This window comes from Crotalus tigris, unplaced genomic scaffold (genome assembly GCF_016545835.1).
Source record: "Crotalus tigris isolate CLP2741 ecotype Arizona unplaced genomic scaffold, ASM1654583v1 scf7180000020218.1340706, whole genome shotgun sequence".
NCBI classification, from domain to species: domain Eukaryota; kingdom Metazoa; phylum Chordata; class Lepidosauria; order Squamata; family Viperidae; genus Crotalus; species Crotalus tigris.
In genome coordinates this window covers 996,104-1,023,910 of record NW_024097911.1, presented here as the reverse complement: position 1 = coordinate 1,023,910, position 27,807 = coordinate 996,104, and the positions used below count along the sequence as shown (strand labels likewise).

Genomic DNA, 27,807 nt, shown 5'->3' with positions numbered 1-27,807 from the left:
TATTTTATTTATTTGAACTTAGTCATGGGGAGTGGGGAGAGAATAGTTAACTGTTGGAGATGGTGGAAATTGGTTGAACGCAGAAGAGAAAAGGTAGCAAAAGATTTCTGAAGAGGACGGGCAGGAATTCAACTGGTTTTGTCGGTATGTGTTTTCTGCAGATAATCAGTGCACTAGAAGATGATCCAATGGGCCAAAAGATGCAGCTAGCATATCGACTGCAACAAATTGCAGCTCTTGTAGAGAATAAAGTGACTGACTTGTAACATTCCTAAATCAACAGTCCACCCAGATCCAACATCAATAGCTGCAAACCTAAGCATATTTACTCAAAAGTAAATCTTCCCTACTTCAGTGAGGCTTACTACACGGCAACCATGTTCTGTTGATTGTTGAAGAGGGGCAAGTAGACCCATCCTGAAAATTCTCCACTATCCATTGATCAGCAACATTTTCAGGTGTCAGACAGCATTGCATAATCTCCCTCAGAGGCATCTAAAATAATTTAAAATGACCAACACCACTGCTTCCTTCTTCCACCCCTAGTGCCTTAACTGCATGGATGCTATAAGGCTCTTTTGCACTCGGTGCTCATTCTGTCTTTTTATAAAAACTAACTGCAAAGGGAGTAATCCCTGTTTGGAACACTGGCTTTGTAAATAAAAATGGTATATTTATTTTGGACACTCTACAAGAAGGGTGTCTGCTTACAGTGTCTCCCTTTTTGAGCAGCACGTTAATGGGCAATTCTGTGCTGACCACTACAGATCTGGGATTGGGGATTGGGGGAATTTTACCCCTTCTAGACCTAATTTCCTGGCTTATAATGCACTAATATTGCAATTGTTGATATCATTTTTTTTTAAAAAAAGAATTCTCTATATAAACACTAGCCTCTAATTCAGTGGTTCTCAACCTGTGGGTTGGGACCCCATTTGGGGTCGAACGACCATTTCACGGGGGTCGCCAAACAATACAGTCCGCCATTTTTTCCCCCTTTTCCTTAGTTGTGCTATTCTCTTTTATTCTATTGGCTTTTGAAAGCCAATAGAATAGACTCTCTTGAAGAGAGTCTAATTCTATTGGCAGTTGAGTAGTCCTCGACTTACGACTGGTTGAGTAGTCCTCGACTTACGACCGGTTGGGGGTCGCGGCATTAAAAAGGTTGAGAATCACTGCTCTAATTGGTCTTTATTTTAATTCTTCCTATCTATTGCCCTTTCCTCCCCAATTTTATGTATATAAGGGAGTCTTCTGCTCTGGGATTGTATTTATTTTAATGACATTTTTAAGAATTAAAAACTTTTCAGAAAAATACTGTTGTCTGATTTACTTACAGATTCTAAGATGGGGATCACAATCCGCAGTTCCAGGGTTGAATGCTAAGTTATTTTAATCCATAATCTTTAATGTGGCAGAAGCAAAAAATTATGAAATATGCAGGGAATAATAAGTTTAAGAATATGTTTATTTTTTACTAATAATCTTTCTAGCGTTTTATGCAGATGTAAAGGACAGACAATACTTTTCTGTATCTTTTTATTACTTTTTAAAATTGCAGTTATATTAGTAGTATTCCAATTCTTGGAAATAAATAAAACTGATCATCATCAGTTTCATATTGGAGTCCTTTAAGAATCCTGAAGTAGGCTTTGTCTAGATCTGGAAATATGTGTATCTGTAATTTGCCACTTAGACTTATAACTTTAATCTCTTTTATTTGCCTGAATTCATCTGATTCCTCTCCTTAAAAGATGAGCCAAGAAGTTACAGGCAGACAGCACTGAATCTAATTCAAGGGGAAGTTGTAGATTCCCTTTCGTTGGATATGTTAAGCAGAGATTGGATCATCATTTGTCATGGATGCTTTAAACTGAAAAACTAGAGGGTAAATTAGAGGGTTGAGCTCAAAGATCTAAAGGGCCCCTCCAAACTTTATCATTCTATGATTAATGACAGTGACTAAAATGGAAGACAAGAGCTTTGGTCAGGGAAAGCGAACAGTTGAGCAAACCTAGATGTTTATCCATCTCTATTCTAAATGCAAACATTATTTCTTTAAAAGTTAAAGGTAGTCATTTATGCTTATTGACCATGGAAATTTATCATTCCGCTGAAAAGGGACTGATCCATTTTTGGGAACCAAACAGGAATATACTTGATAATTTGGCAGAATGGTATTCTTAAATAGGATATTTAATGCCTCTCATAATTATGAATCCTCCTTGAGAGAACTATAAGGACTGAGATGTATTATTGTACATGGACATATGCATCAAGACACCAAAATAGTTGTGAAGCAGATAAACCATTATCAACCATTAATGGCAATGGTCATAAGCTATGACTATTAGGCTAGCTTGGGAAGCACATACATATGCATACAATTTCCAGCATGTTAATTTGTCTACTATGGACAAAGAAATCTGGAGATGCTGCAGGTATTTCTCCAAAGAGAATGCCCAGTCCTATTAGTGATGAAACATTCTTAAAACACAAACAGTGTAAGATAAAGATGCTACAAAGTTGACTTCATATATTTGGGTAATTTACCATTACAGTACTTTCTTCTTTCAACCTTTTAGCCTAGCCCAAGCCCAGAAACTGCCTGGTTGTCTTCTAGTTGTGTAATAAGGAAACCCAACTCCACTTATTTTTGGAGCCCAAACAAGATTGATTTGTAATAAAGTAATCCATAGGTAACAGTGCTCTGTGGTGTCAGGCTGGCCACATAACTGCAGAAATGTCTTTGGACAGCACTGGCTCAATGGCCTTGAAATGGAGATGAACACAGCTCCCTATAGTCAGCAACAACTAGCAGAGTAAAATCTGCAAGGACTCCTTTTAGATGATCCAAGCCAGTGGTGGGATTCAGCCGGCTTGCACCACTTTGGCAGAACCAGTAGCTAATTTTTCGTTGCCCAGGCCCAGAATGGACTTCCGGAAGCGGCATTCACACAGAGAACTGGTTGTTCACATATTCGAATCCCACCACTGATCCAAGCCCTATTACAATTATGTGCCTTCAAGTCAATGTCAAGTGAATATTACATAGCTTTAGAATGGTCTATCCCAGGGGTAGGCAACCTTGGCTCTTTTATGACTCGTGGACTTCAACTCCCAGAATTCCCGAGCCAGCATGGTTGCCTACCCCTGGCTATCCACAGCCTGGTCCTTCAGTGCCCCTATCTACCAAAACACAAGTGATGTAGTATTATTTCTTCACTAACTTCTTGTAATTTCAATGAACTTAGGAACTAATGAAGGAATTGTATTCAAAACATATTATAAATTGAATAACAAGATCCCACAAGACTGAAAGCATCATCCTTAAGGACTTTGTCCGTATGAAAAGGAGATGGACAAGTGTAGAAGCCAGATATCCAGGCTAACTCTGTCCACAGGCTAGAGATGGGGATCAAGATTGGCTTGGCCTTTCCGTGTTCCGAGGTTTGTAAAATGAGGACCGAGATTGTGGGGGAAATATGGTGACACTGTAAACCACTCGGAGAGTGCTGTAAAGCAAGAGGACTCCAACCTTTTTGGTTCTGTGAGCCAGTGGCAGGGGAGAATGTTTTTGAGCACACAACCAAAATCCTGCACATGGGCAAATGAAGCTTTGCGTGCTCGCCTGCTGCTTCGGCAGCCCGATTCCCAATGGACTGCAGGCAAGTAGCGGTCCATGGCCCAGGGATTGGGGACCCTTGTAAAGCAGTGTTTCCCAAACTTGACAATTTTAAGGCATGAGGACTTCAACTCCCAGAATTCCACAGCCAGCAATGCTGGCTGTGGAATTCTGGGTGTTGAAGTCCACATGCCTTAAAATTGTCAAGTTTGGGAAACACTGTTGTAAAGCACTATGAAGCAATGTATATCTAAGTGCTATTGCTATATAGTGCCAAAACCAGGATGCAAGAATTCAGTACCTGAATACCAAATTCAATATCTGAAACATGTCATCTGTTCTACAGAAGTATATAGTTTAGGCTTCAAAGTTAAGTATTTTTTCCAACACTTTAAAAATATTTAATTTATCTGATAATAGGAACAAAAGCAGCTGACACTGGAGATACTGAAGTTGTTGGCTGCTTCTGCCTTTTGAGACCAACCATCAACTGCAAAAGAACAAGCAGTCAAGAAATGCACTGCAGATTAGCATTTGGCAGAGCAGTAATGAAGATCTTGGAAAAGATATTTAGAGGCTGGGATATGTCTATACCTACAAAGATCATGCAAGCCAGGATAGCCCCTGTAACTCTCTAGGGAAGCAAAAGTTGACTTTCAGGGGGCCCGGTAGGAAGAGTATTAATACCTTTGGACTATGATGTTGGAGAAGGCTCCCGAGTATACCACAGATAGCCAAGAAAGCAAACCGACGGATCATTTAAGAAATTAATCCTTACTCGTGGCAGACGACCTGGCTCATATTACCATTCTCTGGCTACAATATGGAAAGACTTAGCTCTCTGGAGAAGGCTCTAATGCTGGGAAAGGTGGATGGATTCAGTTACAACGGCTATGGATATGCCGTTAAAAAGTCTTCTTTAGCCCTCTTCCCCCCCTTTTGGTCCAGTGCAAAGCTGGGAGTGGGCTCCTCCCCTCCGGCCTCACGTGGTGGGGTAAAAGCCGCTCTTGCGGTCGGGAAGGGGCCGGATTGCGCAGGCGCAGCAGGGTAATCCTCTGCTTGTATGGAGCTCACCGGGGCAGGGGGGGCGATGAGCAGCAAAAAAGGTGAGGGGGCCCGGCGGGCGGGGCTGCCTTGGAAAGTAGAAGGGTGTGCGCGCGGGCGCGCGGAGAACTTGCGGGCTGCGGGGAATTGCCGGTGGTTGCACGGAGGAGGAGCCGCAGCAGGTGCAGGAGAGGAGGTGGGGGTTTCCACTTGGGCGGACCGTCTGCTGCCACTTAATGCCGATCGCAGGCTTGCCCGCAAAACTTTGGCAGCGCGAGGGTCTCTCCAGCCCCGGCGCGCCGATCGATCTCGTGCTACTCCCCTCTTCCATAGGCCCGGGGAGCAGCCGTGGCAAAAAGAAGAAACATAAGAAAGAAAAGGCGCCGCCCCCTCCGCCGGCAGAGAGCGGGATCCCCGCGGGGTGAGTGTGGAGCGATACAAGCGGGGGAATAGAGAGAGGTCGCTGAATGCGGTCTCTGAGGTTACCCGGGTGGGGGACAACCACCCTGCTTTCGGCAGGATGTGAGTAGGTGTGAACTCATCCTGCCTCTGCAAGTTGTGGTTCTTAATGCAAAGTGCTTTGCACGTCAGTTGCAGGTCATCCAGCATGTTAACTGGCTTTAAATAGAACAGTTGCAGAAAGAAGAAAGAGATGCCCACGGCTGGTTCACACGTGTAAATTGCTTATATACGAATTGGCCATCATCATTCCCCCACTGCCTTAAGCACTGCTGATGTAAAGCAACTTTTAGGGTTTTATGCAGATGGGAATTTTAGAAAAATGTTTTTTTCCCACAGAAACGTTTTTCACCATAAAATACATATGGTGTAATGTATATATAAATAGAAACAATGCACATCAATGGGTCTATGAAATTAGCTCCAATACTGTATTATGAGGGCTGAAAAGAAAAAAAAGTGGGTATAGATTTTGTTAAGTGGGCCTAAGCCTCTTACAACAATGACTGCTGTAACATTTTTTGCACTTTGAGTTTTTCTACTCAATATTGTTTCACTGATACACAAACTAGTCAGAAAAGATGCTAGGTAAAGATCCTTCACAATTGTAGCAACATGCTGAGTCTATAGGGTTCAAGTTTCAAATTGACAGTTTCAAATCTTCCTTTCCCAAAAACCCTTTGGGTCTATACTTTCTAACTCTGCCTTCTATCTTAATGCAGGGGTGTCAAACTGCTGGCCCGTAGGATGGATGCATCATAGCAAAACTGTGCCCACCCCATTGCAATGGCAAAAAAGTCACGATAAATTGCGACACATCACGTGACATTGCGAGTTTGACACCCCTGGTCTAGTGGCTTCATAATGACTGCTGCCACCACTTAGCTTCTGTAGAGCACTTCTCCTGGTCTTCCCTTAACCTCATGGGTGAGAGAAATAGGGCTCCTACATCTTGTTTGTTTTCCTGGCAAATTAAAGGGGTGTGGTGGGGAGAAATAAACACATTCTAAATGTCAGCTTATGCTCTTATAGCATTTGAGGCACATAACCTGAGAAGTCAGCCCTTCCTTCTTCTTTGTGTGTAGGTAGATCAATTTCACAAGTGATAAGCAAAATCAAACTTCATTAAAAATGAGGAAATAAAGTATATAAAAGTTTATTTTAAACTTTTTAGTATTGGCGTGCAAAGCATTCAGTACTTGAAGAGATAAAAATGTAGTTATTCAAAACACAGACAGCATTCTAATAGAACTCTGAAACATCTCTGCGGTACAGAAATTTCAAGTAGCACAGGACACATGCAGATCTAGTATAGAGAAAATAAATTCCAGACAAAAATGTTATGTTTAAATATATACACATGGATCGGAGCAAAAGGGATCCCTTTCTGCCTAGACTTGTTTACCTTTTTCCTTAGAGGTAGATGGATTTGTGAAGCAGCAGCCTTCGGCTTGCTTCCCTAGAGATTTTCTAGCTTCTTGTAGATGCCAGCCTTTAATCGGGACATAGGATGGTGAAGATGCTACTTCCTTCCTTTACCATATCCTTATATCCCATTTCTTGCTTGTCTCCTCCTTACTGGGTAATTGCTTGCAATTTTAAAAAGAGCAAAAGCCCTTCAACGTGGAGAGGGAAGAGTTTTGAGGAGTTCTGTTATAGCTAAGAGCTGAAACAAGCACCTCTCCTTACAGAGAGCCTGCTTGAAACAAGGAGATGAGTAACTGGGTAAGTCTATTTAACAAAACCAGCACTGTCTTGTGCCAATTTACAGATTAGGTGATGAAGTGGATATGTGGCCCACCAAGCCTAATTGAAGTAATAAGGTTAATCTTCAAGGTGCCATAGGACCCTTCCTTGCTTTTGCTGTGTGTATTGTACCATTTATGCCAACCCCAGTTCTCTATAGAATAATAAGAAGCTGTGCCACAGCATGTCCATGGCAGCTAGGAGTGTTTTTTGTTTTGTTTTAATGGAAGAGCTTCCAGTTTTTGGAGACCACATCTGCCACCACTTCAGTGGCCCTAAGAAACGTGGGGTTGGTTCCTTTCTCTTGTGTATCCCATCCTCCCCACTCCAAATTCCATTTCCATCCTGGGTGGCAGCTGCTGGAAGCTGCTAGGTTATTTTTAACACCCCGTCTATCTCTTGTCTCTGTGCACATTTGGGCTCTGGTGGGGAGAGGAAGTTTCTGAGCTCACAAGGTATTAATGCCTCTTTTACTAATGAAGGGAACATGTGGGACAGATAAAGTGCCAGCCACTAACCCGCTCTGCTTTGACAGAGACTGTCTTGAGGCCTGACATTTGTGCCAGAATTGGCAGCTCCCTCACAAATCTGGAAGTTTTCCTCTGAGGAATGTTATCTTCTCCCTGGGGAAGACATCAGGAAAGTAGACGCCTTCCTTTCCTTGATCAGGAGCTGAAAATCCATAGGAGTAGCTGAGTTAATTCATTCTCTTGCTGCCAGTTAATTCCCCTTTCAAGTTGGCTGCGGTGAATCTCTCCTCCCCCCCACTTTAAAGCTGTCAAGATGGGGAAAACAGCACAGATTGAAATAGAAGCCAATAGGTACGTACAGAGAATCTCCCAAGGTGGGCAATGGGAATTTGATAGCTTTAACAAAGTAATGGCAACAAAATGTTAGTGCCCACCCCACTCTCCGAGGGCTGAGATCTAAAAGAATTTGAGAAATTGAGAGAAATGGGAAGAATATGAACAAATGAAATTACACTTTCGATTGTTATTCTGTAATACAGTCTTCCCAGGCTTGTTAGCCATTTAAGCTTGGTATGGTGGAAGGTATGGTCTAACCAATGTGGGACAGTTTGCTGTAGTAATTTATGTGAGCAGTTGTTGGCTTTCAATTGGAAATAGACAAGGAATGTTTCTCAGCTGCTTGTGAAATAAATAACTTTGAAATTTGGAGTGCCTTCTGATGGCTCTTTTTGCCCATATCTGCCTCTCTCCCCTTCCCCTCAATCTCTTCATTATTAGGCCACTTAGTCCTTCCTGCGCAGATGACCCCACCCGCCCGCCCTCCGTGCCCCCCCTGCCTCTTCCTGCTGCGGTTGGAAGCGGGCTCTTGGGATCGGATGACGAGGAGCAAGAGGACCCCCGAGATTACTGCCGAGGTATCTGAGCAATGCAGGGAATGGCCTGGGATCTCTTAAGTGAAGGGGAGGGGTTGTCTCTCTTTGTTGCTGGCAGCATCATTTTGAGTCCTAAATGCTGTCTGCTGTCTGTTCCTTTGCTGGAACAAGATATTCATTTAGAAGCTGTTTTTGTCTGATCTGTTTGGGCTTTCACTTTTACATTCCTGAGGAATAACAACTGAAATGTATGAGCATTTGTTTTTAGCATAAGATGGAACCTGATACTAATCAGGAAGGCAGTTTGGGTGTCTGTGCATAGTTACCTCATATGCCGTGACAATAACAGGTAGTATATTAAGTGGCCTCTTCTTTGTTCCATATTAGGTGGGTATTATCCAGTAAAAATTGGGGATCTCTTCAATGGACGCTATCATGTGGTACGGAAACTTGGATGGGGACACTTTTCGACTGTCTGGCTGTGTTGGGATATTCAGTAAGTACTTACAAGAAATAGCAGTTAATGACACACATTTTTCCCCTATATTAAATAAGCAAGGAAGGTCCCTGAAAGAGAGTAATAGATATTCAACTAACATTTTAAAAGTGATCAGGCTGCAATGTATTGCCAAACTAGATGGTATTGTCTGGTGGGCTTGGCTAATATGAAAATGAGACTGGATCTTGTTTGGACGTTGATGGAAAACTGTTAAGACTTATCAGAGCTGTAGGCTATGGGCAGTTGAAAAAAACATCCCAGAAGAAAGGAAATACATATTTCATATATATATTTCCAAGATTATATATATCTTGGAAATATATGGCCATATATTTCCAAGAAAAATACATGGATGTCCATGAAGGAGAGTTAAAAAGGAAGAGAACTAGAAATACATAAAAGTTCTTTATGTCCTGTCTAAATCCAGAGTAAGAAACATGAATTAGGAAGGGTGTATTCTCCCTTTTGAGATGCGAAGTAGCAACTTGTCATTGGGATAGATTTGGGCTTTTTTTAAAATGATATCGAAACATTTAAAATGAAGATTAAAACTAATATAAAGTAAGGAAGAAAAAACAAAAGGAGAAAGCAAACTGCAAAAAAAAAGTTGAAAAATAGAAAAGAAAGAAAAAAGTTACAAAGTAGTGGCTTTCAATATTCTTTACAGCAATTATAAGTACAATAATATTTTAACTTCTCTTTTTAAAGTGATATCACAATACTATTCCTTCTACAATCTGTCCCATCTAATCAACAAAGCTGTAAATAACAAGTTCATTTTTTTCATTTTTATGCAAAATGAAAAAATGTCCAGTTTCAATTTCCAGTCACTAATAAATGTAGATGGTGCCTTTTCTCTAATCAAGTTAGTTTAGCCATCTCAGCAAAATCTGACAATTTCACCAACCATTCCTCCATAGTGGATAGTGTCAGATCTATATAATTTCTTTGGTGTCACATACATCATTTTATTTAAAAAAAATATCTTTAAGACCATAACTAAATTTCAACCCTTTTGACTATGTATTTTCCCATTGGTCCATTTATATATTATAACCAGAATTCTCAGCCCACTGTATCATACATTCTTCAACCTGTTCTTTCTGTTTCAAATTTCTACAAAACTTTATACATTTTAGCAATTTAACATTTGTACTTCAAATTCTTACTTTGCTCCATACCATAAATCATTTTATCCATTGTGAATCTTTCTGGTAAACATAAATGGGAAAACAAATAACTATATCCTTCTGCTATTAATTGCTCACTTGACTTAATTTTAAATTCCTATTGATGGTTTTCCAATAATTCCCAATATATCAATCATTTGTCCTTGACTGCTGGTTCTCTTCTGTGATAAGCTTCATGAGTTAGGAGCCATAAGGGTGTTTTTGGCCATAATCTTATATCTATTCCATACTCTCAATATGGAATGTCTGATAAAATGAGTTTTGAAGTCCACATTCACTTTTTTGTACCATAAATATCCATGCCATTTAAAGTTCAGGTTGTGACCTTCTGACTAAAAATCTCATGTTTCTCAGCAACATCCATTCTTTCATCAAGATCAAGCAACAAGCAGCAAAATACAATTTCAAATCTGGTAAATGCAATCCTCGTCTTTCCTTTGCATTTTATAGCACTTTATATTTAACTTGTGGGTTTTTTCCCTAATGCCATGTACATTTAGATATATCATTTTGTCATTGTATTTGAAAAAAATGGACACGTATAAATTGACAACTAAATTGTCATTGTATAAATGACAATCAGTTGCAAGACAGGTGTTGTCTGAAGCAAAAACAGCATTCTTGGCAAAACATGCATTGTTATGAGAGATTCTCCTTAACTCTGACAATTTCTCCCATCTTAACATGACCTTAATTTCATCCCATTTCTTAACATAATTATTTTGATATAAGAGATAATTGTCATACAGTAGTAATTCTGAACTATTTTACTTTTTTCTCAGTTTTAAAACCAGTTTTCTCCATCATTTCTATTTGATCTTCTAATTTCATATTTTATTAACATCTTTGTCTTCTAATTATTAATCTTAAAACCAGCTAATATACCAAAGTCCTTTAATTTTCCCATTAATGTTTCTATTAAAATGAACAAAAAGTGGAGATAGCAGATATCCTTGAGGAATAGATTTAATTGGAAAACAGACATTAGGTATTGTAATTACAGAATCGCTATCTTTGACTACTTGCCAAAGCCTCCTGATCTGAGGCAAAATCTTAAGAATACCAAATATGGGGAAATGGGGCATTTTCTAATCACCTTCTGATTGAAGTGCAGAAGGCTAGCTAAGTTCAAAGGAGGTCCTGGAGGATGGGGACAAAGGTAGTCCAAGTGCATTTAGTCAAAGAACCACTCTATTTTTGCCTCATTAAGCTATTATTGCTGTGGTTTTATCCCCTGTATGCTGCCCAGGATCAATTTTGGGATGGGGCAACGTTATAATTGTTGAATGAATGAATCCCTAAGGCTTTGTCTGTGGAGATTCCCAGTCATCCAGGTCATAATTTTCTCAAAGGTGGTTTTTTCTTCAAAACTGGGCTGTTTTTTCCTTGAAGAAGAAGAAAACAAAAGCGATGAGAAACAAAATGTTTTCTTCTTTTTCCTTCTCAAGGAAAAAATCCAGTTGCCTTTTGGAAAAAAAAGCACCTTTGAGATACCTAAAGCTTTGTTTTGCTTCCTGTGAACTCCATTTTTAAAAAATGTATAACCCTAGCTTTGTTTTCTTACAGCAGTTTTGAAGGTAATGCTGAGACTTTCAAGTGAGAGATAATGTCTTTTCTTGAAATGAGAAGTAAGGAAGCCAGGACTAACTAACTAACCGTCCTTCTCTCCTCCCATCATTCCAGGCGGAAACGCTTTGTGGCCCTCAAAGTGGTGAAAAGTGCTGTACATTATACAGAAACAGCTGTGGATGAAATCAAGCTACTGAAATGTGTAAGTTTGATGCTTCTTTGACCATTCCAATTCTGAGTGAGCTGTCCTCGTGAAGGAATAATTAACATACTTAGGCCGTAAAGCACGAAGTAGTCAAATTGAGGAATTGCTGGAAAATATGTTACTTGGCTATCTTGACCTTCCCCAATAATTCTTCATTGTTGTACATTTTGGAAGTAAAACATTTGCTATTATACACATTCAAGAAATGAGTTGTGGCAATGAACATTTTCTGGACCTATACTCTCATAACCCCCAATTCAGACTATTAATTAGTGATTAATATGGATAATATTTCTTTAAAACATTTGTTTTACATTATCGTATATTTACTAAGTTTTGGGAGAAAGTAGTGGACTATATAAACATGACTGCAGCAAAAGCTAATTTTTTTAAAAGGATAATATTCTCTTGAATTATGTAACTATTACATGGATTTTGACAACTGGACAACATAATTCTCTGCCCCTTACTATGGCCAAAAGACTGATATTGCAGCTTTGGAAAGATTAATGTGTGACTCCTTTTATTCAATGGATCAAAGACCTGATTATACTGTCCACCTATGAGTGGATTGTCTGTAAATGTAGGCTTTGTATGGACAAGTATAGTGAGATATGGAACTCACTTATACAAAATACAGTAGATTAAAAATAATGATAGTTATATAAGTGTGTCCAAAATAAATATTTACACACTTGAATAATATTTACAAAGATAAGTAGATATAGAATTGTAACTGTTAACTTATGATATACTTTGTTTCTTTTTTCTATTTTACTTCTTTTAAAACATACATTTTTTTTCTTTGAGAATTTTTATCATAATTTCCTTTGTATTTTATTCTTTTTCTGTTATTATTAAAGGAAATATTGTTAACAATAATAAAAAAAATCAGTTATTAATACTCCCATTCTCCCTACAGTCTGTTATGTGAAAGTTTGATTGTTTTGTCATTTTAAAAGAGTTTTCACTGTTTTAAAAGAGTTGCTTTTTTGCTGTTAGTGAGAATCATCCTTTGGATTGGAGATGGGCAATAATCAAGGATCAGATACCTCGATAATATTGTTCATCCTCTTAGTACACTCACGTGGATCTTTCTGAAATTGGTAGCTACCCCTCTTCCAGGTTTTGGACCACTTAATTACAACAACAAAAAGACAATCAATAGAACACATAATAAGTGATTAGAGATAATTTTCAATTTATGTTCTCAGTAGGGATCAGAAAAGTCATCATCAAGGGGTGTGATTATTAACTGAGGCTTTATGTGATCACAAGTGATTTCACAACCTTATTTCCATGGTCATTAAGTGAATCACTGGTTTTTAAGTTAGACATCCCATGACCACATCTTGCAACCTTCCTTGTGGGGTACCCCATTGGCTTTCCTTGTGAGAAGACAGCTAGGAAGGTTACAAATGGCAATCATGTGACCATGGAAGTCTGCAACTGATATAACCGCATGGTGGTTTTCAAGTGCCTGAATCACAATCATGTTACTGCAAAGATGCTGCCATGGCAATAGTTGTGAAGACATTTGATGGAATTTGCATCTGGAGAAGCAATGTGAGGGAGTTTAGCAATACAGAACTTTTCCAGAGGGAGACCCAGATTAAGAGACTGTACAGTCCTGAGCTGTATTGTGAATGGGGGAATAATAATAATAATAATAATAATAATAATAATAATAATAATAATAATAATAACCCCCCAGTGAGGCACTACCTTGACGTGGTTGTGGGGCTTGTGTACTCTGAGGAAGATGAGAGCTATGCCAGAGGTTCAACCATACTGGACAGGTCTCATCAGAGGAGTCAGACAAAGAGTGTCTCTCCCATAAAAAATATGGTGAGACGTAAATTTCAGAATGCCATACCGGCTCGGACGTCGCCCGGGTTAACAAGGTCCGCACTAGATATTGGAGTTCCTGGATATCTGGTGAAAAATGGGTTACAGGACTCAGGACTGTTGGCTGAGCAACCAGGGCCAGCAGCTGCAGAACTACTGGAAGAAAAGGTGTTTACCCGTCGCAGATACACAGTGATGGAAAACAAAGAAATAATGATCTGTTACTACAGATCAAGTCCAACAAGAAGAGGATATCTAAAACGAATGCACCAGTTCTGGAAAGAACAACATCCAGAATCAGAAATAACAGAACAGAGACTAGCAGATCAACGCCGATTTATAACACGAAATAAATATTCACAGAAACAGAATTGGACGAACTGCAAAGGTTTACCCAGGGCAAAGAAATCAAAGCCTTACCAGAAGTAATTCAGAATGTAGAGGCAAACCAGGGGGAGTTGGCAGTGAAGGAATCTAGCAGAGATATACAACTGTTCTCATTTGGAAACCAGGCACCTCTACCTCAGGAAGAACAAAACCCTCTAACTAAAGAAATAAAAGAATTGAAACAAAGAATAACTGAGCATCTAGAACAGCACAAAAACAACAGAATAAGGCTACCTGCATTGAAGCTTGTTCCAAAGAAACAGCTAGCACAAGCATTAAAAGATGCAAATACTGCAATATCAAGTATAAGCACCAATTCATTGCAAGAAACAAACCAACTAATGTACAGCACAGCTGCAGTTATAACAGAATACCTGGGATGCAAAATCAACAAAAAAGAAAAACAAACAACAGTGCACCAGAAAAATGGAAGGTTAGACTAGAAAATAAGATCAGCAAGTTAAGATCACATGCAAGCAAGCTAGAACAGATGAAAGAAAAGAAGCTGAAGAACAAGAAGACCAAAGAATACCTAATCAAGAAATACCACTTAGAAACAAGGAAGATCAAGGAAGCACTGGAAATAATAAAGCAACAAATAACAGCTATAGCCAGGAAAATCAGTAGATATGAAGCTCGAATTGCAAACTATAGGCAGAACCTCCAATTTCAATCCAATCAGAAACGTTTCTACCAATCCATCAATGGAGAAACTGCAAGGAATCAGTCAGTACCTGACAAGGAAGAAACAGTGCAGTTCTGGAAGCAGATATGGGATAACCCAAAGAAATACAACAAGGATGCGGCTTGGTTAAAAGAGGTGGATGCAAATAAAACAGAAGTTGAAATGAAAGAACTAGTAATAACAACAAAAATGGTAGAAAAAAGAGCAAAGAAAATCAAAAATTGGTCAGCACCAGGTGAAGATGAACTGCATGGGTTTTGGTTGAAACATCTAACTGTTATACACCCACTCATTGCCAAGCAGTTCAACAATATACTACAAGGAGGAGAAATTGAAAAGTGGCTAACAACTGGGAAAACCTACCTAATAATGAAAAATCCAGCAAAAGGGGCAACACCAGGTAACTACAGGCCAATTACCTGCTTACCAACAACTTTCAAATTACTAACTGGTGTAGTAGCTGATGCAGTGCAACAGCATCTAGTTGAAAACAATCTCTTTCCACCTGAGCAGAAAGGAAACCGCCCCAATAGCAGAGGAACAAAAGATCAACTCCTAATAGACAAAATGATCTTGGAAAACTGCAAGAGAAGGAAGACCAACCTGAATGTGGCATGGATTGACTACAAAAAGGCATTTGACTCTCTGCCACATGATTGGATAATAAAGTGCCTAGAAATAACAGGAGTCAGTAGAAACATCAGAAAATTTGTGCAAAGATCGATGGCACAATGGAAGACACAGTTGCAGATCAATGGTGAGAGGCTGGGAGAGGTTAATATCAAGAGAGGAATATTTCAAGGAGATTCATTATCACCATTACTATTTGTTATTGCACTGTTTCCTCTGTCAACAATACTGAATAACTCAGGACATGGCTATCAAACATCAAAAACATCTGCCAGACTATCCCACCTCCTTTACATGGATGATCTGAAGCTGTATGGAAAAACATCATCTGAAATAGAATCGCTGCTCAACACTGTCCGTATATATAGCCAAGATATTGTAATGGAGTTTGGCTTGGACAAATGTGCCACACTTACTATCAAACAAGGAAAAATAATGAAAACTGAAGGAATCAAGATGCCCCACGAAAATAACATTAAGAGTCTGGATGAGGAAGAGTACTACAAATACTTGGGTATCCTTCAAGCTGACAACATCAAGCACACTGAAGTCAAGAAAAAGATTAGAGGTGAATACATCAAGAGAGTGAAGAAGATCTTAAAATCCAAACTCAATGGAGGAAATACCATAAAGGCAATCAACACCTGGGCAATCCCAGTCATTAGGTACACAGCTGGAATAGTGGACTGGACTCAAGCAGAACTAAAAGCAATGGATAGGCAGACCAGAAAAATAATGACAATGAATCATGCCCTTCATCCACGCAGTGACATTGATAGACTTTATCTACCAAGGCAAATAGGTGGGCGTGGAATGCTACAAGTACATCAGATGGTTGAAGAAGAAAAAATGGCTTTGGAAGAATATCTGAAGAACAATGATGAAGATGCACTGAAATTAGTATATCAGGAAGGCTTACTAACTACTGGAGAGACCAAACTGGCCTACAAGAAAGACCAAATGAAGAACAGAATAGAGGCATGGGAAGACAAAGCACTACATGGCCAATACATGAAAAAAATAGCTGGGAAAGCAGATAATAATAAAACCTGGCAATGGCTAAGAGCAGGAAAATTGAAGAAAGAGACCGAGGGACTAATTCTGGCTGCACAAGACCAAGCCTTAAGGACAAATGCATACAAAGTCAAAATTGAGAAGACAGCAACAGACAGTAAGTGCCGCCTATGCAAAGAAGCTGAAGAAACAGTGGACCACTTGGTAAGCTGTTGCAAGAAGATTGCACAAACTGATTACAAGCAGCGGCATGACAAAGTAGCAACAATGGTGCATTGGAAGATCTGCAAAAAATATCATTTGCCTGTAAGCAAAAACTGGTGGGATCATAAAATAGAGAAAGTCATAGAAAATGATAAAATTAAACTGCTCTGGGACTTCAGAATTCAAACAGACAAGCACCTGCAACATAACACCCCAGACTTAACAATTGTCGATAAGAAAGACAAAAAAGTCTGGATAGTGGACGTGGCAGTGCCTGGAGATAGCAGAATAGAAGAGAAAGAACTGGAGAAGATAACAAAATACAAAGACCTACAAATAGAAATAGAAAGACTGTGGCAAAAGCAAGCAAGGGTAGTACCAATAGTCATAGGCTCCTTGGGTGCAATCCCAAAACAACTGGAGCACCACTTGAACACCATTGGCATTGACAAATTCGCTATTAGTCAATTGCAAAAGGCGGCCTTATTAGGAACTGCTTCCATCCTGCGACGATATCTGTAATACCATCAAACATCCACATCTGCCTATCCCAGGTCCTGGGTAAGGACTCGATAGGTAGACAAAATGCCAAATCCAGTCTGAACATCTGGCTGACTGTGCGATGATGATAATAATAATAATAATAGTAGTAGTAGTAGTAGTAGTAGTAGTAGTATAGTAAAGTTGGAAGGGACCTTGGAGGTCATCTAGTCCAACCCCCTGCTCAGGCAGGAAACCCTACACCATTTTGGACAAGTGGCTGTCCAGTCTCTTCTTAAAAACTTCCAGTGTTGGAGCATTTACTGTCAGGAAGTTTCTCCTTAGTTCTAGGTTGCTTCTCTCCTTGATTAGTTTCCATCCGTTGCTTCTCGTCCTGCCTTCAGGCGCCTTGGAAATAGCTTGATTCCCTCTTCTTTATGGCAGCCCCTGAGATATTGGAATACTGCTATCATGTCCCCCCTTGTCCTTCTCTTCGTTAAACTAGACATACCCAATTCTAGCAACCGTTCCTTATATGTTTTAGCCTCCAGTCCCCTAATCATCTTTGTTGCTCTTCTCTGTACTCTTTCTAGAGTCTCAACATCTTTTTTACATCGTGGTGACCAAAACTGGATGCAGTATTCCAAGTGTGGCCTTACCAAGGCATTGTAGAGTGGTATTAATACTTCACGTGATCTTGATTCTGTCCCTTTGTTAATGCAGCCTAGCACTGTGTTGGCCTTTTTGGCAGCTGCAGCACACTGCTGGCTCATATTTAGGTGATTGTCTACTAGGACTCCGAGGCCCCTCTCACAGTTACTACTATTGAGCATGGTGCCACCTATGCTGTACTTGTGCATTTGGTTTTTCTTGCCTAAATGTAGAACCTTGCTTTTTTCACCATTGAATTTCATTTTGTTAGTTAGTGCCCAGTGTTCAAGTCTGTCCAGATCCTTCTGTATCTTAAGCCTGTCTTCTGGAGTGTTGGCTATTCCTGCCAGCTTGGTGTCATCTGCAAATTTGATGAGTTCCCCATCTATCCCTTCATCCAAATCGTTGATGAAGATGTTGAAGAGTACTGGGCCCAGAACAGAGCCCTGGGGCACCCCACTACACACTTCCCTCCATATAGATGCAGTTCCATTGAGGACCACTCGCTGAGTACGGCCGGTCAGCCAGCTACGGATCCATCTGGTGATCCATCTGGTGGAAGTTCAAAGTTGCCACTTCCTAGAATCTCTCAGCATATAACTAGCAGTTAGAAGGCTTATAGCTTTAGTTTGGCAAGATTCTGACCACTAGATGTAAATAAAATGAAGGATTGGATTGGATTGGATCGGACTGGATTGGCTCTCATTGTGTCGCCTCTGGGCTTGGGCCTGACAAGACCAGTCACAAGTCACTTTTTTCAGTGCCGTTGTAACTTTGAGCAAGTGCTAAATAAATGGTCAAACTGAAGATTACCTCTACTATGACTCAAAAGCATTTTTGTCCCACAGGTCTATTTTGGGGCCAGTCTACAAAATAGATTCTAAAAAATGCTAAACAGCATTGAAATGGATTAATACCAGATGGGAGACCATCATGAAATCCACAGGGCTGTAACAGAAAGTTTAAAAAAGAAATCCTGGAAGCATCAGCGTCAAACTTAGCTTTAAGGATATTTTAGCCATTACTACAAATTCAGGCTCAGAGTCTTTTAGGTTTGTTACATGTGCCTGCTGGCAGGAGGAGCTACTTGGATGTAGGAAAAATTCTGGGTTGCCATTCTGTGCCAATGTAGCCACTTGGCCTTGGTTTCCCCAGAACTATGATATTTAAGCTATCCTTAAGGAGAAGGTTGTTTGGGCGCAGAATTTTCTAGTTGCTGATCCGTATCTAGAATGCTTACCCATTTTTACCTGGTACCTTTCCTTTCTTCCAGGTGCGAGATTCTGATCCTAATGATCCGAAACGGGAGAATATTGTCCAACTGATTGATGATTTCAAGATCTCAGGGATCAATGGTGTCCGTATCCTTCCGTAAAAGGTCCACAAACTGTTCCTGCTCAAATAATCGATTCTATTTTTTCCTCCAAAGTGCCTGAACTTTGGCTGTAAAACCACTTTCTGTTACATTTTTGGTGAAACTGTCTGCAGGAGAAATAGAAATTGTTCCAAACTGGTATGAAAAAATGAACACCAGGATAAAAATAAACAGGACCGTTTAATATAAACAAGCCTGTGGGTAAAAAAGTTACTGAGCTTTCATTAGCCAAACTACTGACGTCATTAGAGTTAGAATGATAGGTGATTAGGGAGCTTGCCTATATACAGCTGCCTGTCTCTGCGCCTGGCTCCTCGAGCCTGTTGGTGGATCTGATGATTGTAGCTCCCTCTCCCTGATCCTGCAAAGATCAGCTATTCAGATGTTCCTGCTTCATACTCCCCCCTCCTTTTTTGTCTCTCATTCCAAGCCATTCGTCATCTCCTCCCATAGAAGCTCTTCCCGCCTCACCTGCAGCCCTGGCATTCCAGTCCTGCCAGTTGCTATCTCGTGGTGGTGTCACCCGCCCCCCCCCCCTCTTTTGCCAGTTCACTGTCCTCCCTAGGGATCGCAGCTTCCCCATTTGTAGAGCCGTGGTCTTGCTTTTGCACCGTATGGGATGGCCATTTACGCCGTGGATTACCACGTTGTTTCTCCCATCTTCTGAGAGTCTGGTACGCTGGTAGGAGGTCTATGTGCCGGTTGATGGAATTTTCAACTGAAAGCCAGGCTTCTTTAAGAAGGCGGCCACTCTCAGTGGTCTCATGAGATATGGTCTGTGCGTTTTTCAGATCGAATGTATGGTTCAAATTGGCCATATGTATACATTTGTCTGAGAGAGCAATCAATCTTTTTGTCTACCTCCCGTTCCCCAGAGTGAAATAACACAGGGCTGAGCTTTTTAGCTGCATCAGGCCTTTGTGGTGAGCATAAATGGCTGCAGCCCCTTTAAGTGGTAGGTGAATACAAGAAATGTTGCTGGGCTATAGGAATTTTATGTCCCTCTAGTAGAGCAATTGTATTTTTGTTTAGTTAGCACATCCCTGTTTTGTTTGTTGAGGCAGTTCAGTTTCAAAGAAGTCTGTTAATCCGTGGGCTTTGGGCAAATGTTTCTGGGTTGCTGTGCTCTGTGCTTTTCCATTCTACCATGAGCTTCCTGTTGGCCTCTTAATAAACAAATGCACACCCACTTGTTTTCTTTATCTAATAATGACCAAGAAGGCTCCCAATGGTCTGCAACAATTATTTGCTATGTAGATAAAAATAACTTTCTACTGATCCTTGATTCATCCACTCCTTACAATGAAATCAAAGCTAAAAAGGAACAAATAGTCAATAACTTTCCTCAAAAAGGCTGTTCTGTCAAATGTTACTTTTGAAAGGAGATTCCAGGAGAATTTAGTTGCTTGGTTTTTGTGTTATCTGAGAGACAACAGCCAGATGACTCCAGATTCTGTTTTACACCAGCTTTCTTTCTCTGTCTTTGCTCTGTATCTAAGTTATTTTTATAAGTTATTCGTATGTGCCATAAGGAAAGAAGGGATCTATTTACTGGTGCTTTGTAAACAACCAGACCCCTCATTCTGAAGCCTGTTTTATCTACTTGACTTGGTTTTTGCCCAGATGTTTGTATGGTCCTTGAGGTTTTAGGGCACCAGCTGTTGAAGTGGATTATCAAATCCAACTACCAAGGGCTTCCCATACCTTGTGTCAAGAGCATCTTATGCCAGGTAAAGGTGAATTTCTTTGCAAACAAATTGGGGGGAGGGTGTTAATTTTTACAGCCAGGGTCATTCCTGTCCATTTTATTATGCGAAGCAAATGGGCTTAACTTGAATCCCTGTTTTTTTCTGGGACTTGAATACAGGTAGTCCTCAACTTACAACAGTTTGTTTAATGATTGTTCACAATTACAATGGCACTGGGGAAAAAAATGATTTATAACCATTTTTCACACTTAGAACCATAGCAGCATCCCTCATGGTCACATGATCAAAATTTGGATGCTTGGCAACTAGCTCATATTTATGATAGTTGCAGTATCCCGGGCTCAAGTGATCAGCTTTTGTGACCTTCTGACAAGCAAAGTCAATGGAGAAGCCAGATTCGCTTAATAACCATGTTACTAACTTAATAGTTGCAATGATTCACTTAAGAACTGTGGCAAGAAAGGTTGTAAAATGGGCAAAACTCATTTAACAAATGTCTCACTTAGCAACATAAATTTTGGGCTCCATTGTGATTGTAAGTCGAGGACGACCTAAACTGCTATAGTTGTTAATAAGATCAAGACTCCAGGGCCCTGGTATGGCAGCCTCTTGATCTGAATCATAAAGAGGTTCTTATCCTTGGCACAATTGTTCCCTTTTTCAGGTGCTGCAGGGCCTTGATTACCTCCACACGAAGTGCAAAATAATCCATACAGACATCAAGCCGGAGAATATCCTGCTGTGTGTAGACGAGTGTTACATACGACGGCTGGCAGCTGAAGCCACTCTCTGGCAGCAGACTGGGGGTCCTCCTCCCTCTGGTTCTGCAGGTAAGTAATCCCATCCTGTTTGTAAGCAGGCCTCGATGCTGGTCTCCTTTCTCCCAAGAATGCTAAAAGGGGCACGAGAAATCAGAATTTGCCTCTAGCAAATGAAGACCTTCATTAGATTGATGCAGACATAATTAAGGGAGCAGTAGCAACATTCTTAAATGCCAAAGTGTTCAACATTCATTGGATCCAAAAGCACTAGGCCAGTGGTTCTCAACCTGTGGGTCGGGACCCCATTTGGGGTCGAACGACCATTTCACGGGGGTCGCCAAACAACACAGTCCGCCATTTTTTTCCCCCTTTTCCTTAGCTGTGCTACTCCCTTTTATTCTATTGGCTTTTGAAAGCCAATAGAATAGACTCTCTTGAATAGAGTCTAATTCTATTGGCTTTCAAAAGCCAATAGGAATTGTCCAGGCTGTCTCTGCCCTGCTGAGCCTGCCAAAAGTCCCATTCTGCAAACGGTGCTGCACCAGTTGAGTAGTCCTCGACTTACAACCGGTTGGGGGTTGCGGCATTAAAAAGATTGAGAACCACTGCACTAGGCAATGGGGAAGAAAGGCACAAGCATTGCTGGTTTGTGACCGTAATAAAAATTGATTGATTAGTTCCCCCAAAAAATTCCAGAAAGGCACAAGCCATAGGGACCATATTTATGTTCTAATGAGTGGAATAGAAATGTTTTGAAAAAGAAATCAAATCACTCCAATACGGTGATACTAGAAAACTGTAACTTCGTCCCAGAGCTTAAATGCAGAGTAAAACCAAAAGAAAATCTGCTTGATAAAGAATGATTGGTAATGAAAGTGAGCAAGTTAAGCTTTTTAAACTGAATCCCCTGGATTGCCATTTTTTTCCCCATGTGCTTGGTCATTTCCTTGGCAAACCAAAAGCCCATTTGGCACCTGTTAAAGAGGGTGATTTGGCCTTGGGGATTCCAGGTAATGTTCAGAAGGCTTCAATACAGCAAGAGAACAGCCAATGGGAGGCTGGTTTAATCAACATGGAGGAAGACATTAAAATGGAGGAGGAAGAAGAAAAGTTAATACTATCTTGTCTTTCTTCCATACATGGATAGAGCAAAACAGTTTTTCCCGCCACTGTCAGAATTCAAGGATATTTCTCATTCTAATCTGGGTTTTTTTTTGGGGGGGGGTGTCTGTGTTCTGGGAAAGTCAGTATAAGAGTGCCTTTCCTAACTGGATGCCTTCCAGAGGAGTTATTACTATGATTTATGCCTTTGTTTTCCATCATCTCTCTGGGAACTCCAGGCAGCGTACAGGAGAGCCTCCTCTCATTTTATTCCCTCTGCCACAAATGGGCAAGGTAGATTAGGTAGAAAGGAAACAAGCGACTGGCTTCTAGTTACCAGCTAACTAAACAGTTGAGTGGGAATTAGAACTGAACTCTTGGTCCCAATCTGACCCATAAACTGGCCAAACTGCCTCTCTGCAGATTAAGGGTTTTGGTCGCAACAATTCTGGAAAATATCAGGTTACAGAAGATTAGTATAAGGCCTTAACAACTAGGATAGGAGTGGCTTCTCCATTTTGCCCCCTCCCCTCTGAGCCCCCATGACCGTATTTCCAAAATTTAGCAATATGAGTGCTTTTGCTCACCATTCATCAAATAATCTGAAAATGGGAATGCTGTGTTTTCTTTTTTTTAAATGAAGTGCACACAAACTTTGCAGGCTTCATTCCTGCCCCTTCAGCACTGTTCTATGTCACTGCCATATCCCAGCAACACTCCTTTATTTTTTTAAAGTGAACAATTGTTTGCTTTTAGAAGCGGAGAAATTCACTAATGGAGAGGGGTGGCTTGTACCCAAACAAACCCAAAATAAAGATATTTCAATTCTGCGTTTAGCTTCCCTTCCCAAGCGCCACTTCAGCAAAATAATAGCTCTGCACCTTATGCCTCCGATTGAAATAGATTTCCATTTTTCTATTTTTTGTACCTGGTTTTCTTTCGGGAAATGATGGATCATGAAATCTTTTTCTAACAAACATTGGGAATCTTATTATCTTCCTCCCTCTCCAGCTTTGGCTTCAGAAATCAGATCATCAAGTATTATCTGAGTAGCCCCTAAAGCAGGGGTGTCAAACTGCCGGCCCATGGGCCAGACGCGTCATCCCAAAACCGCGCCCACCCTATAGACGGCAATGGAGAAAAAGCTCTGATACGTCGCGTGACATCACATGACGTCGCGAGTTTGACATGCCTGCCCTAAGGGCTAGGAACCTGGCCTGTTTCTAAATTAAAAACTAAGAACCTATAAGAAAGCCCAGCAGGGAAAAAAAAAACAACCCTAGACTCTGGATATGACTCCTAGGGATCACTGTTACTGGACATGTTGTACATTTGAGATCTGGTAGCAAATTCTAGGATTTTGCCATTGACCAGGCTCAAATTTCATTTAGAACTTTCGGGCGGGAGTTCTGCATTCAGAACGGCCATAAGAACAGAACTGAGGGCTAAAGTGATGGGGGAACCAGATTCTGCCTCTCCCTGGTTTTATAACATTAATCCTCGCTTTAGGGTGGCATGATCATAATAGTGTGGGAGACTCTGGCCTTCCACATCCTCAATCTCCTCATCCTCCTTTACAGCATTACTGTACTGATTGATGTTTGTTTGCTTTGGATTTCCTGGCTGATTCTGGGAATCATTTCTGTCTCTTTCTCTCTCCCCCTTTTCTCGCCTCACTCCACCTGTGCACCTCTTCCCTCAGTCAGCTCTGCACCCCAGGAAAGCCTGGTAAGTCCCCCACCCCCATCCAGGATTGTGAGGGGGAGGGAAGGAATAAAGTTTTAGAGTGCTTGTTTTGGATCTCGCTTGCTTTGTGAAACTCATGGACTGTTATCTCCATTGCCCTTGTGTGGATGGCTCCTCCATGTTTGGCAACTTGCACCTAAGCCTCATGTTACATCTGTAATTTGCCTCTCAATGTTACCATGGACACATTTTGCATATAGTGAGAGGATGTTTGCAGTTTTTGTTAGCTCCAAGAGAAGTTATATGCTGTAGCCATTTTGGCAATCAAAGAAAAGAAGGGGAAAAAATATATTAGGTTGGATTGTTGCCATCTAGGCTAGCTTATGTCTTCTCTGGTTTCGTGGCACAGAGACTCCTTCTTATCACCCATGTAACAGGAGATATCTGAAGTTATTTCTCTCTATGCTCAAAGAGAGCTAAGAGCTCATCCCCTTAGGCCAGGGATATCCCAAGAAATATGAGTCAAATTTTGATATAGATCTCCTTCTTATGACTCAACAATCTTGTGCTGTTGCTCCCATTCACTTCAGTAAGGCTGCCTCATGCTGGGGAGCTTATTCATTGATTCTTCCCCATGGGTCAAATTCTGCATTTGGTCTGCATCTGGCAACTAAACTTAAAATCCATGGCTCAGTTGAGCCTTCTCCTTTTCCTGTGCGGCTGGTCTCTTGAAGCAGGAGAGAGAGACGAGAATGGCTGTCTTGAGATTAGAATCCTCAGTTTGTGCCTGTTAATATATTTTTATTGTTGTAGATATGTCATTTCACTGACTTGCAAACTTTATTGTAATTTTAAAGTAGAGATTATTTTGATGGTGGAATATTCTGTTAAGGATCAGAAATAGCAAAGGGAAGTGAAAGAGTTTGCAGTGGGAAGCACAGAAACCAGAAGAGAGTTGTTGTCACTTTGTGAAGTATCCATAGCTTTCTCCATGAATGCTTTCCATCACTTTGGGCAGCTTGTGAACCTCTAAATGTTGCTGAACAACAACTTTCCCACTATTGGATGTGCTGTCTTGGACTGTTGGAAGTTGTTGTTCAACAATATCTGGTGGGCTGTAGGTGCTCACCCAGAGTTGGGTGTTTCTGAATTGGACAGACAGCAAGGATGCTATAGTTCATGGAGCATTATTTGTTTCTTCCACTTTAAATCAGGCTCTTAGTTTGTCTACCAGGTCATTGTACGCAGTGAATGATTTTGCTTCTTAAGGGTGTGTGTAAAAAAGGCTGTCCTTTAATGGAGTGACAGCTGTTCCTTAAAAGTGAACACCATCAGCAAGTTAATGGGTATTGCTTCATCTTTCTGTTGATAATTTATTGCATTGGCACAAATGCGTTAAATTATCATCATGGATATTTAAGATTTCTTAATCAGGACCAGAAGGTGGTTCACACATCCTGGCTAAGAATTAGTTTGTTAGTAAACCATCATTAATACCTGGGGCTGAGGTAATTCAATTTGTGCATAACGGGAGAAACATTAGCAGTCTTGTTCTTGCTCCCAGTTTTTTAAATTATGGTAAAGAAACTGACAGCTTTATATCTGAACTAGTCCAAGGTCTTGGATTCTGTAACATGTGCACGGCCCTTGTCCTCCTTACTGAGATGCCAATAATACACCAGGAGTGTTATTTTTTGGTAAATTTCCATTTACCTTTCCCCGCATTTTTCTTGGTATGCCTGTTTCTTTACAAGTTCCTCAAGCAGAATAGCTGATCTGTGACAACTTGTGATCTGAAAATGTTGGGGCAGACCTAAGGGGGGAGGGGGAGCATCAATTGGTGCTGCTTTACATTCAAGAGACCCACAGAAGATCAGTTGGCATGCTTGCAGAAAGAAAACGAGCCCCACCTCACCTCTTCTGACTGGGCCCTGTGTGTAAAAAACCTAAGCTGATGGATTCCTGAGTTTAATAGCAGTGTTTGTGTGGCTTAAATTGTATCACTTGAAAGGAGAAGGGGAAAAGGAAGGCCCCTTTTTTGAACCCAACCATATTAAATTTGGGTACGGATGGATAAGAAAAGGAATCCTGGAGATTATGCATTTGGAAGCACTCCACCTGGATTACTTATTTGAATGATACACAGGTTTTTTGTTTATTTCGGTGTTTCTCAACCTTGACAATTTTAAGGCATGTGGACTTCAACTCCCAGAATTCCACAGCCAGCAATGCTGGCTGTGGAATTCTGGGAGTTGAAGTCCACATGCCTTAAAATTGTCAAGGTTGAGAAACACTGGCTTATTTATTCATTAAACTTGTTTGCCACCCATCTTGTCTAGATTAACTGACGAGATGTTGATGAAACACTAGGGCTGAAGAAGCAGTGGGAGCAATGCCCAGGGTATACATGGCTGTGCACAAGCCCAGAGGAGGTGTCTGTCATTTTGGGTCTGTTAACAAAAAATTAGAAACTGTGTACCGTGATGTCCTGGGATCCTGTTTCTTAAGAACTAGATGCCTTGTAAACAAGGCCCTATAACATTTAGAGTTAGACAACACTACTGAGGGACATACTGATTGGGAGTTACAATTGTAGTCTGGCACAACTGGAATGTGCCAAAGAGAAAAGGCTGTGTATATATGTGTGTGTGTGTGTGTGTGTGTGTGTGTGTGTGTGTGTGTGTGTGTGTATTTGTTTTCTGAGGTTTTCGCGGGTGTTTGTATGTAGGTCTTTGGTTGTTCGGGTTTTCTCCCGCGTAAAATTGGAAGTGTCTTGGCGACGTTTCGACGAAGTCCCATTCGTCATCTTCAGGCTGGTGTTTTCAGCTTTGTGCTTCGAGCAGCCCCTAACCAATCAGAACACACCTCCACCCAATCAGAACACAGCCAAGCTCCCACCCAATCAGTTCATACCCCCACTGGCAGTTAAAAGGAAGAAACAGCTAAGACCACACATTGCTGCTCGAAGCACGAAGCTGAAAACACCAGCCTGAAGATGACGAATGGGACTTCGTCGAAACGTCGCCAAGACACTTCCAATTTTACGCGGGAGAAAACCCGAACAACCAAAGACCTACATATATATATATATATATATATATATATATATATATATATATATATATATATTACATATATATATATATATATATACACACACACAAACACACAAACATACATAGATACACACATACACATATACATATACACATACATGTACAACTCCCAACAGCTAAAGAGATAAAGATATCCATAAAGATATGGGATAATTGGTTTGATTTTTAGGCTAACTGTTGTAATCTCTTAACCATGACTTATGCTTTTGTGTCTGGTATAGGCACAACTCCAGAATTGATTTTCTACCCGGCCTTGATTTTGAAATACAATCTGTTTTGAATTTGCTGGTGAAAGCCACCATGATTTATTTGTTCTCTGAATAGAATCCAAAGGGTATATTAGAAGTGGGAAATACCTAGAATATCCCTCTCCTGATGCTTTGAAGGAAGACCAGGTTCCTTGTTTTCCCTAGTTAGGGTTAGGCTGCTTTCTATTAAGTGAATTCCAATTTCAGAAAAAAATAAACTACCCGTTGGAAAC

At 40.5% G+C, this 27,807-nt stretch overlaps 2 protein-coding genes across 14 annotated transcripts in view; both read left to right on the top strand.

The window, feature by feature from the left end:
- The window catches only part of PLXNB3 (plexin B3), a 59,738-nt gene extending 59,093 nt beyond the window's left edge, over positions 1 to 645 (top strand). For all 10 annotated transcript variants that reach the window (XM_039365976.1, XM_039365981.1, XM_039365977.1 and 7 more), the window contains one exon: positions 162 to 645. In XM_039365976.1, coding sequence (XP_039221910.1) covers positions 162 to 266 — 105 coding nt within the window. In that variant the 3' untranslated portion in view covers positions 267 to 645. The remainder of the gene's footprint in view (positions 1 to 161) is intronic.
- A 4,011-nt stretch (positions 646 to 4,656) lies between these two features.
- Positions 4,657 to 27,807, top strand: part of SRPK3 (SRSF protein kinase 3) — a 40,013-nt gene continuing 16,862 nt past the window's right edge. Inside the window, exons 1-9 of one of the 4 annotated variants that reach the window (XM_039366086.1) lie at positions 4,657 to 4,731; positions 5,003 to 5,090; positions 8,122 to 8,258; positions 8,604 to 8,712; positions 11,589 to 11,676; positions 18,852 to 18,939; positions 20,577 to 20,683; positions 21,327 to 21,492; positions 24,231 to 24,252. In XM_039366086.1, the coding sequence (XP_039222020.1) occupies positions 4,689 to 4,731; positions 5,003 to 5,090; positions 8,122 to 8,258; positions 8,604 to 8,712; positions 11,589 to 11,676; positions 18,852 to 18,939; positions 20,577 to 20,683; positions 21,327 to 21,492; positions 24,231 to 24,252 (848 nt within the window). In that variant the 5' untranslated portion in view covers positions 4,657 to 4,688. Of the gene's footprint in view, positions 4,732 to 4,768; positions 5,091 to 8,121; positions 8,259 to 8,603; positions 8,713 to 11,588; positions 11,677 to 18,851; positions 18,940 to 20,576; positions 20,684 to 21,326; positions 21,493 to 24,226; positions 24,253 to 27,807 lie in introns of those variants that run through there. The other 3 variants (XM_039366087.1, XM_039366083.1, XM_039366084.1) reach the window with 3 other exon arrangements.